Genomic DNA, 15,758 nt, shown 5'->3' on the forward strand with positions numbered 1-15,758 from the left:
TAACACTCACACTCTACTTCTGGTTTGCTTGATGAATTGTATTACAGGAAACCCATGCGTGCACATGCATGGATGCTCAAGGTAATATGGCAGGGTCATGTAAATGCAAGCGGTACTGCATTCAGTCTCTTATTTTCCAGTGAATACATGTACTAGAAAATGTACAGCTTGAAGTTAGAATATGTTTATAATTTTTCTATTTTTTTCAGAAGCCAAGATGATATGTGCACTTCGCTTGCAGGACAATTTTGCTACATATGCCTAGATTCTACATGAAGAACTTTTTGTGACTAATTTATCTCCTTCTTAATTTTTACAAAAATGCTTCAAAAAGCATAGTTCTGTCTTCAATAGGCTGTATAGATAAGAGCCTATTATGATCTCTATTTCATAGATGGGGAAAAACAGTCTGATACAGATTAAAATCCCAATTCAAGGAAACACAAAAACTTAAGCACACATTTTAATGTTGCAGTGATTTTGGCATAAACTATTCTGAAAAGTTTCTCTGGGATGCTGTCAGAAACAAAAATAGAATATGCATTTGAGTTGCAGACAGTACCTCAGCCACAGTATTCCTCACTGTAGTGTGTGGATGTAAGGATTTTTCTTTTTATACTTGATAAAAAATGTGATGTGTGGTCGTACAGGACAGATTTATTTTTGTAGTCGATTATTTAATTCAGTGATTTATATACCACAGTACTGAAGCTCATTTTGGTGTGGAGATCAATGCAGCTCTAACCTTTTTCTTCGTCTTTGTACATTTTCACAGAAATGAGTAGTGTCTTTTCTTTGGGCAGGTGCCTTGGAAATTTGGAGAAATAAATGTGCACATTTCTACTGTAACTGTGATGTGCACATGTATTTATATATAATGGTATTGTGTGTCTTGCTCTATATAACATTTTTAGGTGTCTGTACAAGTAGGAGATTTATGAAGTGTGACTCATTTTTCCTTTTCCACGCTGTTCCAGTGGAAGAGCTCAGACTGCGATGAGAAAAACTAGTACACGTTATTAAGAATTCTGATAAAGTAGGCTGAATAAATTTGTTTTCTTTGTGAGCCTTAATCCTGTGTTGTATTGGCTTCTTGGACATGGCTAATTTATTTGGAATTCCATTCTGTTCCCGACAGCATTCCTGATTAGCAGTTTGATCACCCGGAGCAAAGTTACATACCAGCTTTCAACTCTTGTAATCTAGCAGTGTAATTTTTTCAAATGGAGTCTTTTCTTTCCTTCTTTGCCCCAGCTCCCCTTCTTTTTGTGTGCAAAGAGACTTTAAAAATAAGCAGGATAACCTGTTAGTAGAATGAAAAACTTGTTCAAAACACAATATAGTTTACTGAATGCCTGACTTGAGACTGGCCACAAAGCCTCTGATGCAAAGTTCAGACTGGAATATGGAAACTTCCAAAATCAGATCAGCCTGTGTTTGTTGTAAACCTAGTGTTGTGTGGCTATCGAAAATGAGACTTAGGAAAGTAAACCATTAAGGAGACAAAGACAAAACATAAAGCTGAAGCCATGCAGTCCTACACCTTTTTTTTTTTTTTTTTTTTTTTTTAGTTTGGTATGATAATGGTAGGTCTGATAATTCATTATTCAGCTTTAAATAAACTGAAGTTTTTTCTAGTTGCACATGTATTAAATAAGGACCCTGTTGAATGCAATCATATTTTTGATCATCTGTCTTCAAAGTTTCCAAAACCTTGTTAATTTCCAAGTAAACCTTTATAAGAAATATCTCAAATATACCTTTCAGATAATGTAATTTCATTTTTTTGAATAGAAAAATAAGGTTTGGAGCTGTGTCAGTGCAGCATATGAAATATTTACTTTCTATTCACTTATAAAGGCTAACAGCTGTGGGTTTTGGTTTTGTGATTATTTTTTTCCAATAATTGCATTTTATGGGTGGTGTGATATCATCTTTCAATGATTTGTAATTTGTCAAAGCCCATTTTGCCTATTGTAAGCTTTAGAAACTTTACCCTTTAACTTTTATTTAGCAGTTTGTCAGATGGTGGACCTCGTATGGAAATTGCAGTTGCGTCATTGTTCGCTTCTATAAATACTGGCTTATGACGCCAAAACAAATGGCAACTAGGAAACGCAAATTTGATTGCAAACCAGAGGCAGGTTTTGATCTGATCTCTTTTTGGTAGAGCACCGGAGGAGCTTCATCCCAGTGAAACTTGAGGAAACAGCACGTAGCAGTCCCCCTTCCATAAGCACTTAATCTGCCGAAGACATGTAGTTACAGACAAGAGGGAACTGGATTTTCCACCTTGTAACGTTTCTTAAGGTCCCAGTCTGGTTTTGCACACAGTGAGATGGAAGCAAGGATTTTAAGTCACGAGAGACTCGGGAATAGCCCAAAGATAGGTGGCCACAGCGCCCATCAAAAGACTCAAACTGGTTTTATGCATGAGTGCCTTGACTGTACAATGTTTTGAAGAACTTGATCTGTCTTTCTGTTTTGTTCTGATTCTTGAATTTTACAGATCTGAAAAGCATCTCTTGACAAATATTTCATCAAAGTTGGAGCATGGTTTTGAAAAACTGGTATTTCAGTTGAAACTCTGTTCTGTCAAAAATAATCATAATAAAATTCTCTACTAGATTGATGTGAACTCTATGAATTTAGTGGGGGGGAAAAATCCACTGATAAAAGGAGAGCACTGAGAAAGGATGGTTTAGAGCTAGATCCATTATGTCCAACCGAATTCAGTGATAATTCCTTAATCTCACTAGCAAAAAGCCAAACGTTCTTTCCAAGCAAAAAATTACACATCTGAGTGTGAAGACAGCAACTTGTGTAGGGTCTCTGACCACCGAAGAGGGAAATGGACGTAATAATTGCTATTCTGAATGTTGTAACATAATTTCTAAATATTTGTACTAAGCACTTTTCCTCTGAGTGACTAAATATGTTTGTATTTTTATGTTTGTTCACCGTTAGGTGGACATTTTGGATATTACTAATCTTTAATTAATTGATATGATTAAATATCATGGCATATACATTGTCTATTCTGCTACTTCCAGATCATGTTCTGATCACAGTCCTAGTAAGAAATGGACACAAATAAAAAGGAAGGAAGATGTCTACTGCTGAGCCTTGCAGCAGCTGGAGATGAGGTGGAGTGACAGCTCTATAACTGCGAAGGTCTCATCAAGTCCTTTTAAAAATATAGATCTCTTCAGGTAATCGCTTTTAAGACTGATTTATAAGTTTTTGTTTCATTTCCTCCTAGTACTTTTCCCTCATTTTTATTATTGTTTTTCCTATGATCTGTGCTCTTTTTGTGCTTTTAAATCTCACTTTTGGCTGTGAGGCCTTTGATGGTGAACTAGAGGTTTACAGATGCTTCTGGTTTTATGGATTCTGAAGTTATTCTCAACAGAAGAAATATGTAATAAATGAAGTATCTTATTTCTGTCCTTGTTTTTCTTGATCATGGAAATGGATATATCGAACTGACTGCAGTGGGAGGAGTATATTTGCTGGGGATTTTCCAGTAGAAAACCAGTGGGGCAGGTGTTTGCTCTTTCCTTTGACTCAATGCAACATTGAATGATCTTGATATGTGCATATTATCGCAAGTTATTTGAATTGACTTTGAATGTCTGATTTTGTCCTCTAAAGCTATGAGTACATTGATCTGGCTCTTTTTGAGTGGTATTTTGTTTTCAGTGCAATGTAGAATGCTTGTTCAGGAGATCTCGCGTATGTAAACTGGAGCAAGGTGCCTTTTTGACTCTGATAACTATAGAAGGCACGTGATTCCAAGAGATAAGCGCTGGTCTTGAATTTTTCTTTTTTTCTTAACAATGAACTGGGAACTTCTTGTTAGCCATGCTGACACCTGCAATTCTTTGCTGTTTTCTTTTGTAGATATCCTGACTTTTGAATGTGTGATAAATACAGTAAGTCAAATATCTTATTATTTTTTGATTCTAATTTATTTATGCTTTGGGATATATTTCAAGCTGATGATAACAGTGGATATTTTATGATTATTGTTTTATTGTCTGCTTTGTTGCTTGTAAATTCATGTGATATCTCAAAATTTTAGGCATGTAGTGATATTTTAGGAGGTAGACTGCTTTATAATTGGAACTGGAAATTAGATATGAAATCTGTTGCCTTACATTTTAAAAGTCAACAAGAATGCATAATATGTACTTTTTTCTGTTCAACTACCCTTCAATGGGCACTGATTACCAGGACAATGTTATGTTATAATTTAAAAGCAAAGTACGGAATTTGTCTTGGGAATAGTTTCAAATTAGATGATTTTAATAAATGTTTATAGCAGAAGAGGGTAATAATGTTGGTTATATGTTGAAAACATATGTTAGTAATAAAATATCACCCATCAGGAATACTGTTCCATCATGCCATTGTTCTCTAGAGAGATGATTATTTGAAAAATGATTTTAACAAAATAAACTCTGAGCAGAGAGGATGCTTTTATGTGTGATACAGCATGCATTCTTTGAAAAGGCAAATCATTAAAAATGATGCCAGGCGTTAGGAACATCTGTTGTGTGAAAAAGTATATTTGGGAAAATCCAAATAATAATCATTAATATATAGGCTTTACATGGTGGTTTTCCTCATTCAGACTCAAAATACTTTACAAAGGAGGGAAGAACAGCTATCCATATTAAACTGTATTTTTCTAAAATCTAGCCACACAATCTTTTCATCTGCATGTAGATTTGCCTTGCTTATGCTGTGCCATTAATTTTCTATGGGAGGAAATCTGTCCTAAGTGAAATCTAAGCAGGAAAGCGCTATCTTTCCATCTTCAGCAACTGAAACGCAGTGTTCCTTTGTGCAAATAAATGTAGTACCTACGAAGAGTGCCAAGCTGACAGCCGTGGCATGTGGAGCCATAGAACTGCTATTGACCAGGCAGCCGTCGTGGAAGCTTACCCGGCTTTGTGTCAGCCTGTCCCAAGCGGAGTCCAGCGCCAGGCGTGAGGGTTGTGCGGTTTCTGTTCCAGCTTTGACACCTCTCGCGGAACGCCAGAGACGGCATAGCTGTGAACCACTTGTGAGCCCGGGGAGGAGGCACCTGTTCGCTTGGCACTGGAATGAACCATCAATTCGTTCCTCATGTGCCCTGAAATAACCACCAGGCTTCTCGCCTCTAACAGATTGAACTGGAGCTGAGGATCGAGGCATAGGATGTGCTGTATTGCGCGACAGTCCCATTAGCTAATGTTGAAATTGGTAAAATCCTGCTGGTGGCTTTCAGCAATCCTGCTAGCGTATGGACTGCAGGATTGCATCAGGGTGAAGGGACATGGCTGTCACAAAAGATACACTTTCAGGTATAGCAATCGCATCCATCCGGAGGAGACATACAGTTATGTGCTTTTCTGGGGGGAGAAAAAAAAAAAAGAAAAACAGATATCATTGCCTCAACCAATAAATCACTTTACAGCTACCAAATGAGCCGGGTGCCCAAGTGAGCATGTAATGTGGAGCCCCTGGCTGCGGGCTCACAGTGGTTGTATTGTAGCAGATAAAGTGACCGAACAATTTGTCAAACTGTTTTTCCTGCTTAAATCCCTTTCAGATGAGACAACGTTTTTTTCTTCTCATCTGTGTGGGTGTAGGTCTCTTAAAAAAACAGGTTAGAGAAACAGCTGTCATGAATGGCATAGCTGATCTTGCTTTAGGGCAAACTGATAGACCTTTTGGGTCCCTTTCATCCTTTTCCCTCTAACTGGAGGTGGCCCTAGTAACATATATATGTATATATATTTGTTCTCTCCAGCCTGGTGCATTTTTTTAGCAAAATCTTGGCTAGTTGAAAGGAGTAGTCCCTTTAAACTTAGCATCTTTTGAAGTCTGTAGGTATAAAAAGACACTCATTGTTCGGTGCACCTCCACAGAGATTCCTTCTTAATCCTGATTGTGTGTACACAATCCCTTGGTTGAGCCTTCCTATACAGAGGAATTTGAGTTGATTCACATTCCTTCATAAATGCACATAGGCTAATACATCAGACTTTCCTTTTAAGCAATCTGACCAGTTTTGACACTTTCCAACTCCATTAAAAATCCCTCTAGTAGTTAAGAGTACCCATTAACGTGAACAAACTCCTGAAATCCCTTAAAGTATTTGCTTTGCCATGCCATTTAACTGTTTACAAAGCCTGCAGCATTGCTCCTGATACACAGTCAATAAAAGATAATAGACTATATATTTTTTTTATTGCAATGTAAATATATTTGTGTTGTCCTAGTAGAAGGCAATGTGTTGATTCTCATGAGGCTACCCCAATCAGGACAAATTTGACCAGAAAATGGTATTGTAAGAGAATAGTGACACTTCCCAGTTTTGAAAGTGTAGGGAAGCAGTCCTGACACTGTGCTATTGCTTGGACGTTGCCCAAGTCATTTCACTTACTGCTGATCCTTCACATTTTTGCCTTCACAATTCCACTTGTCCAGGTCCAGTTGCTGAAGTCTGGGCCCAGGCGAGGTATTACTTAAACATCTATAAAAGTTCCTTGTTTTCTTCTTGAACTGGGTCCTAGAGTTTGTACTTGTTCTAATGGGGACTTGGCATCAATGAGGACCTCAAGGTATTACTGTACCTATTCCCTGATTTTAAAGGAAAAAGAATGTAAAATTCACAGAGTTTTACGTCTCTGAATCAGGCTTTAATTTCTTTTTAGATGGAAAGTGCGGTTTCTGGGGAAAGGAGCTTGCTAGTTGAGTAAGTTCAAAAAGATCTTAGCAGTTCCAGTAATTACTCATTTCATCAATCCATCTATATTTAAAGTGAGCTAAGCAGAGTTCTTTCCTATAATGTCTACTTCAAATAATGCTGCTTTACATTTGGAGAGCCAAATAAGGAAATAGAACATAATCTTCCAGGAGTTTCTTTCCCTTTTGGTTCGTATAGCTCAGAAACTTGCTGTAACAAGAGCCCTTCTTTCTATGAAACCTGTTTAACATATTCAACTAAACAAACTATCTCTTAAAGTAGGAGCGGGTTTTTTTGTGTGTGCCTTGCTCTAGCATTGGCTCTTGAGAACATTTCTGCATTTGTCGATGTACTAAATGTGTGATGCATTTTGGACAGCTTCTGTGTTCTGATTTGTTTTGTTGTGCTTTTTTTTTCTCCCCCCTGCCTCCCTTCTTCCCCTTTTAATTTGTCTAGGAAAAAAAAAAAGCTCCTCCAGTGTTGTTTCCTGCAAAGACCATTCTTAAGAGCTCGTTGGACAGCGCAGGGCTCTTGAAGTGATAGCTAATTGGTGAAAGAAAGGCCCTGATTGTCTTGAGGGAGCTGGAAAGTGCTGCGTGTGCTGCTGAAAGGGACTAGGGAGAAGGTGCCTGGTTTCGCTGAGCAGCTGCTGCTGGAGATGTTTGGAGATTACATCAGCATTGGAAAAAAGGGGCAAAAAAAAAAAAAAAAGTCCAACTTCACAGAGACGGAGTTTATGGAGGTTTTTTTCCCCCTTCCAAAGGTCTTCTGACAATACTGTCATTGTCAATATAAGAGTTGTTAATTCTTTATGAATAGCACATGGGGCCTCTTGACTAAATAGTACGTTACATGTCCCAAATCTGTCAGCTGGACTCTTCTCTCACATGCTAGTGAGATCACTTTGATTGGAATGTTAGAGGAATTGCTGGGCTGGCTGTGCAGAACTGAATACTGCATTATATAATTAGATCTCCCAGAGTATTTTTTTCACATTACCTCATTATTCTAGCTTAAATATGGAATCAGTCCTTTTGATGATTTTACTGGTTGTAATTATATTAATACGATTCATTTTGTGGTCCTGTCTTAGTGCTTATATAGATTATAAACTGTCCCGAAGGTTTCCTGACACGAGAAAAGAGAACTAAGGGACTTCAAAAGGCTTGTTCAGATATGAATTGACAATGGGGAGAAATTGATAAGGTAAATGGAGCTAGAGCAGATTTTACCTTGGGATCTGATGAGAGAGAAATGACCTGTTGAGACTGCAACTGAGTGAAGATTCTTCAGAAAGCCTCGTGCTGAGAGAGGGGGGGAAAAACGACAACTGATTGAGTCAAATGACTTCCTATCAAACTCAGGCATGAATTTGTTGTTGGGAACAGACTTGTGGACTTTTGCCAATTAAAAGATCTGGACAAGCTGGAAGGAATCCTATTGCTGGGCAGTCCAAGACTGCCACTGGCCCAGTCTTGATACGTGAAATGTGATGGCGTGCTGCCTGCTGGACTAACTGCTGGTCTGCATGTTAAGATGTCAGCTGCACAGCCTGCCTGGAGGCAACAACTGATGGCGCCTGAATGAAGCTGAAGATTACTGGCCGAGCTCAGTATCCATGTGCCATGCTGTGGACTTGCAGGAGTGGATTTTTACCCAGTTGGCTGATTTGTTACCAAATTTCTGGTGGTTCTTCTCAATCAGTCATACTGAATGTTTTTAACTGACTATAACCTGCTGATTATTCCCATTTCTTAGCAAGTGATATATCTGAGTACCAGAATGAGCTGGATACTGCTGGAATAGTCAGTTCCATGAAAAACAGATCTGTGCCACATCAGTTGATGGACTCTAGCTGTGCTTCAGCAGCAACCAGGGGTGGGGGGCATGTGACAGCATGGCATGCAGTGAGTTTTGGCTCCAAAGCACTGCCAAGGTACCTTCATTTCTGGCTTTTAATACGGAGCTTATTAGGACACCAAAGGGTTTGACTACTTGCCCAAGGCCACAGCGACTTGGGATTTTTTGGTTAACTCATCTTGCAAAATGAAATAAGTTGTTCCAAGTGAACTGTCTTCTTTCAAATCAATGTTATACTAAATCAAACATCTGAAAATCTTACTGCATATACAACTCAATTTAACATCTGCTTTTAAGAAGTCCATTTTTCTACAGCAAAAGTAGGAAAATTGTATTGTCATCTTTGAGAAGTGCAGCGTCCTCAGTCCAGTCGCCTGACAAAAATTCCTTTTTGGGTTGATAATTTTCTCTGCCATGTAAAAGTGAAGGCTTCTGTATCTCTTGGTAGCTCACATGACAATATCAGAGTTCAGTGTAGGTAAAACCCTACAGCATTCCTATAAAGAGTTTCTGGCTCACTCATGACTCTGACTCGTACAGGCTTGTCTCATTAGTAACTGCTAATCAGCCCTTATAACTTTGTCTTTTGAAGCCTTCCTAAAATTCAGACATGTTTATGCTGTGGAACAGGGTAAATGTAAGGTCAATTGATGTCAGCTTCAGATTTTATTTATGGTGGATGACCAATCTACAAAACAGGCTGCAATGCCTGAAGATGCATGTCATTGACTTGAAATCTAGCCAGATGACAATAAATTAAATGTAGCTGTAACTAACCCCCTTATTCATTTCTGTGGTTCTTAATTGTAATGATTATTCTGTCCTTTTTTTTTTGTTTGTTTCCCGACACCAGAAGACCACAAAGGGAAAGTGAAGTGTTGTCTACTTGATGTGCAGACATACCTTTAATAATAAGTAACTGGAAAAATAAACACAGTAATCCATTTTTCTTCTTTCAATTTATCATCGCTATTCTTAGCTGTTGTATTCAAAACAAAGCCTGTAGATAAATGGATAGTGCCTTTAGGAAACAATTCTTCTAATCCTGCATTTAAATTATATTGAAATTGTATTTGACAGTGTCATATTCATGTTAATTGATTAAAAATGTAGATTTAATGACAAGTGGTACAGGGGAAGTTGTGTGTTAATGCCTTTGACATTCGGTGATATACGGAACTGACACTGGTACGGAATTCACAGCTTTGATTCTTTTATCCCTGCAAAGCAGCATCTGAAGCTTTCCATGTAAATCAGAGAGCGTAGTCTTATTATGGACCATACTCTTACACAGGCCAAATTTTCATTGACCTCTGTGGCACAGTTGGTAGGAAATCATCAGAACGTTGACATGCTTGCGATGTCATAACCATTCCCCTTACTGATGGTGGAGAAAAAGATGGCTGCTACTGGGTGAACTTACTGATTGGTAGACTTAGTGAATGGTTGGTAGGTATCTATCCTGTAGACAACCCCTACTTCTGACCTACTTTCTGCCTGAAACAGCCATCATGAAGGTCGAAGTTATTTTTCACTGCAAATGGTGCGTTTGGCCCTCCTTGGTACTTTCTGAAGTAGCCCGAAAGAAATCTTCTAGCATCTGAAAACCCATGGTATCTTTATGCTAATTTGGAATTTTGTCACAGATGGATTGTTTTTATCCTGTTATCTGATTTAACCATACTTTTTCCTTCAAAAGATATAAAAATAATATTTTTAAATGTAATTGATTTATTTTTAAAATGTAAAAGTTAGACTATGCCTGTGCTTACAAGTTACTTTGTTTACTGGACAGAGTGCAGCTGAAGAAAAAATTTTGGGGAGTAACTTGTAGTTTATTGAAGATCCATCTTGAAGCCTGTATTCCAATGGGATTTGAACGGGCTTGACTGAAATAACTTTGGAGACTTTTACAATTCATTCCATTTCGTTTAGGTATTAAGATGATACTTATGCCCCACTGATTTTGTTTGCATTTAAAGATGTATTTAAAAATAAGGATGTGTTTAATAGCAACTTTGAGCTGTGGAGAGTGTGAATGAAGATTGCAGTGCAGAGCTCCCTTTGAAGACATGAAACAAAGGTATATATAAAGAAATAGAAAAATAATAGCTAAATACTGTGATGATATTAAAATCCTTACTAATGTAAAATTAATTACTTTATATATGTCAATTAAAATCCCCTACATAGAAATATATTCTGTATGTGTTCATTAATTTATATCACTAGTATGCTAAACAGTGGCCAAAATTACCGTGGAATCTATTGGGAAGAAAAGCCACTTTTTGCTTTAAGACATTATCCCAGAGAACCTCTAAGATGAGGTTAGATTCCGTTCTGATTCATATTTGGAAAATTAAATTTTTGTGACTCTGCCAACAGACTGAACTATAGATTTTCATCTCACACTGTGTTTGATACTGCAGAACCATTGCAGCCAACAACTCACGTTGACCTGTTGAAGCACTACTAAAAGCAGGTGTAATTACAGAACCTTATAAGTTAAACTCTAATCCATTGTTACTGATAAAAATTTTCATTTGTGTGAAATGATTTCTTGGTTATTTTTTTTGCCTTATCTAATAGTGTGTGTATAATACATATATCCAATGCATTTATATTTATACATATAAACCAAAAATACAACTGTATGATGTATGGATGCAGAACTGTTACTGTGGTATTGTAACTACATGTTTCTTACATTTATGGGATTATGCTTTGCTTTGGTTTTAACCAGTGATTTGAACAAAAGTATAGGAGTCAGTATGTAAGTACTGTTTCTCATTTTGTGAGTACCTTAGGAAGGTTACTGTAACTTCCCACATCTGAATTTCCTCCTCCACAAGATCGGTGTTACAATGAAGATCTGCCTTACGGGTGGTATTAAGGTCAGTTTATGAATGTTGTAGAGTTCATGATCACACTTGGCAGTAAGCACATACAGATGTGTGTGGATGTGTGTATGGGTACGTGTGTGCATCTATATTTCATGTACGAACGTTAATATTTCAATATCTTGTGATGACAGCCCTTTGCACTTTACACTGCTCAATCTTGTGTAGTTCTGAAAGAAAAATGATCAATTTAGCTGCGTAAGTAACTGAAGTTGCAAAATGCCATTTGTGTTGGTGTGTTAGGACTGTGTTAATTTATGGTGACATTTTTCCAATGCTACCAGTATAACCAAATTTGCTCCTAAACCAAATAGCCATTTTCAAGTTCCACAACCGATATGTTCATTGTTGTTGTTGTTGTTGGGTTGTTTTGGGGGGGGGGGGGCGTATGTGTGGTGTTTCCCCCTCTCCTCCTGCCCTGGGCTCAAAATCTTTGAGCTGTAAAAGCTCAATTGGTTGTAAATATCCTGTCATCTGCCAATATTGTTTCTGTCTGACATGCTGCAATGTGCCAAAAGTTGGCATTATGAACTGCTTTATGGTATGGAGAACTAATTACAGATAAGCTCGTGGTCTGATGACCATGTAATTATGTTTATTGATTAAAATAATTATGCAGTTTTATTTTGCAGTGCCATTACAATAGCATCCACTTGAACAATTTCTGTCAAACCATGTAAACCAACCTGCAGAAGGACTCCTTTAATTGAATCTGGTGATGCAACAGCTGGTCTAATTATTTTAGGTAGGTCCATTACACCAAACTCCAGAGTAGAGAAGCTGCAGACACAAGTAGGGCTACAAATACGTTGACTCTCGCAGAAGGAATCTGAACAGCTGGGGGCCCAGTGGCTTGTCCACCAACTGTTTACAATGAACTGCCACATCATAAACTGAGGCTCGGGGGAAATCTTGTAACCAGTGCTGCTACCCATGTTCGTATTCCATGGCACAGCCCTAGGGAATGGAAAAGTATTGTTGGGATCTCTCCATCAGGATTTATGTAGGCATCAAATTGTTGGACAATTAAACGGCAAAAGTCTTGTCTCAGTTATGTTAGCAGGAACCCAGAGTTACTCTGTAAAATGCAGTTGGTTTATGCTTGATTGTCACCAAAGTGGGTGACCTTATAGGGTGGCCCTTTGACTCAGTACAGGCAGGGCTAGAAACAGCATCTATTACTAAGGCTGCCAGGCACTTCCAGTCCTAAAGCCCTATTTTCAGCTGTTCACAACTTTGTCAAAGTAGCTTTTCAAACTAAATTTTTCCATGTTGCATTGGGTGTCTGCCTCAGGCTGAATTCTCTTCAGAGATTTTCAGCCAGAACAGCTTTAACATCTTCCAAGAACAAGACTAGAGAAAAACACATTGTTTTACACATGCTAAAAAATTATTGGCAATGTTTTTCTCCAAAAAGATGTAGTTGTCCCATTCTGGGAGATGATTCTCCCCCTCCCTGTCAGGGATATGTAACTCTTGTTCATACGAAGGAAATGATGTAACTAGTTACTTCAAATTCAAGGGAGACAAGACCAGATCTGATATGGGCAAATGAGGATAAAGGAATTGGCAGGGGAAAAAAAAAAAAAAAAAAACAACTTATAATGAGGTTTTAGGTAGAGGGGGAAAATGGGCCATGCGTAGTGGATGAAAGGCAAGCTGGACTGTACCATGTAGGAAGATAATAGAGAAGAGTGAGTGATAGACATCTGGTAAAGAACAACAGTATAGCTGGGAGAGCTGGGAAGATGCAGGGAGTGATGCTGAAATGAGAACAGCCAGTGAGGATGTGGACACTGTGGCTGGATATAGGGGCTGAGAGCAAAACCCACACAGAAGTGGGTGAGTGGTTGATTGAACACCAGGCGGAGGTAGGAGACAGACTAGATGAAATTAGGACACTTTGGGCTAGCAAGGAGGACAAAAGCGGAGTCTGAAATACATGACAAGGCTGAAGATGAGAGGTTAAGACTTATTGAGTAAAATTATGTGCCCTGGAATAAGAAGTCCAGGGAACTGTCAAAGGAGTAAGAGCTGGACAAAATGTCTGCTGGACATTTTATGGATGCAAAATGGACCTGTCTCCTTTTCAAATGTTAATATAAATCCTAGGACTTGAGCTTCATTGATTTTTATTTTTTTTTCTATCAGCAAATTGCAGTGAAACTTAACTGTCAAAAATTCCTCCATCCAATCTACCACTCATCCCCCAGCATAAAGTGCTCTGGATCTGTATACTCCAGTTTTGTTGGTGAAACACAGCAGTGTCAGTGTAGCATTGTATGCTGAGCATTACGTGAGCTGTAAAATAGGATGTAACAAAGTTGAGCACTGAGATTAAGACAGGGATAGAATTAAGGTTTACATGAAATTTTTGTTCTGCTCCCCGAGTATGATTATACAGCTTTAAACTGCACTTTTCCACAGGTTCTTTTGCTCATTTATTGCACAGGATGAAATGCTCTGGGATTGATTGAAGCTTGCAGGAACAATGCTTGGAACGTGCCAGAAATGGGAAGATGGGGCAGAAGGGCAGAGCTTTAAGACAACTAAAGTTTTGAGTGCACTAATGAGGAAACTAATTCTGTCTTTGCCTGTCATTCAGTTCTAAGTGGAAACACTTACAGATATGTTTTCTTTGCTTTTTGGCTGCAGAAAAAAGCTGCAGATGGTCAGTTTAACAGATAAACTAGTACCAGTGTAACAAATGAACTGGTACAATTAGAATTCAAATTCTGAGAATCTGAAATGAGACATCTAAAATAAGTAGATAAAAAAAAAAGTCATTCTTCTGTACTTCGGTTTCTTATTGCAAAATGAGATAATGTATATATAACAAAAATGTTAATCAACATCTGCAAAACACATAAACATTAAAGGACATGCAGGAGGAAATTAATTATTCTTGCACGGGGACCAAGTACTGGTAATGAAGAAAACATGAAAACTCATTAAGCAAGCACTGTCCATCCTGTCCACTGAATGTGGCAGGAATACCCTGGAAAAATAATCTACTTGGCAAATGAGTATAACAAAAGGGAGGGAAAATAACTTTTCCTCTCCATGTATGACAGCAGAAATCAGTAGTTGCTTCTCTCTAAGTTACTCGTGGGCACTTAACAAGTCTATTGGATTAGCCTACTCAGATGAGTGGTCAGATATGTCTAGCTTAGTTTGGAGATCCTGTTCACACTTGACTGTGTGATAGATGCAGAGCTTCCAGCACTGAGTGCAAGTGCTCTGGGTGTATGCAGAAGGAAAAAAAAAAAAAAAGAAAAAAGGGAAATTTATGTAGAATAGAGACATCCATAGCATTAAGATATGTGTGGGAGATTTTTAGGTTTGCATGTTGGCCTTAGATCCGTAGACTGCATATCAGTGGTACATGTTTAAATCTTTGTGTGCTTTTTTTTTTTCCCCCCCTCTGCAAGACCCAGGTTAATTTGGAGCCCAGGTCCTGTATTTAAAGGAATGCTTGAACTTAGGACTGGCCTATGTGACTTAAGAGACCATTTTCTTGACTGCCTCCCTTTGAGAATTGGCAGCCTTACACCACTTCATCAGAGTTTCTAATTGATACTTATGAGGTGCATAGTCTCTCTTTTGTTCTTTCAACAATAAATTTTTCTTTGCCACTAAGTTATAAAAAACAAACAAAAACCAACCAACAAACCCCCCAACAGTTAATTACTGCCGTATTCTGGTTGTTATTAACAAATAATAACATCTAGAAATAGGTATTTCTTCTCCCTGGTCTTTGTATTAAGACAACTTGATCAAGGGCTATTAAATGCAGGAAATCCTTTTGCTACAGAGTGTCAAAAGCTGAAGATGATATTGAAAACGCATCACTATATGCTTGTCCTATTCTTAGTCTCTTCTTAGACATCTAATGTTGATCATGATGGTAAATGGTGCAGTTAGCTGATTCTGTAGGGTGCTTCTCTACTGGTCCGGACACGTTCTCTTTGCATCTGAAAAATAAGAATCTGTCCATTATATTATTTAGAATTGGTCTATGGGACAAATGCTTTCAGAGGGTTGGAAGATCTGGCTTGTACTGCCTGTGTCCTCAGCAAAGCAGTGTTGTGCTGAAAGGATGGAGAGAAAGATGGCAGTGAGAATTATGAGCTACCTGAAGACATGTGACTTTAAATTAACAGTTTCTGTACTGATCCCAGAGCAGGTACTTCCAGTAGCATACCTCTGTGGCTCTGGTAGTTGATGAGATATCTGATTTTATGTCTGCGCTCACTGGC

General features: G+C 38.2%; 1 protein-coding gene across 1 annotated transcript; it reads left to right on the forward strand.

The window, feature by feature from the left end:
- Positions 1-3,901: 3,901 nt before the first annotated feature.
- SMIM38 (small integral membrane protein 38) lies at positions 3,902-9,706 on the forward strand. Its single transcript, XM_075755372.1, has 2 exons — positions 3,902-3,935; positions 7,196-9,706. The coding sequence occupies exon 2, from the start codon at positions 7,759-7,761 to the stop codon at positions 7,888-7,890; it is 132 nt and encodes a 43-aa protein (XP_075611487.1). The 5' UTR covers positions 3,902-3,935; positions 7,196-7,758; the 3' UTR covers positions 7,891-9,706.
- The last annotated feature ends 6,052 nt before the right edge of the window (positions 9,707-15,758 follow it).

The sequence above is a fragment of the Balearica regulorum genome, chromosome 5 (genome assembly GCF_011004875.1).
Source record: "Balearica regulorum gibbericeps isolate bBalReg1 chromosome 5, bBalReg1.pri, whole genome shotgun sequence".
Classification (NCBI taxonomy): Eukaryota; Metazoa; Chordata; class Aves; order Gruiformes; family Gruidae; genus Balearica; species Balearica regulorum.

Excerpts from the sequence above, each read along its gene's own strand:
- SMIM38 (XM_075755372.1), top strand. The coding sequence starts at position 7,759 with ATGGAATCAGTCCTTTTGATGATTTTACTGGTTGTAATTATATTAATA.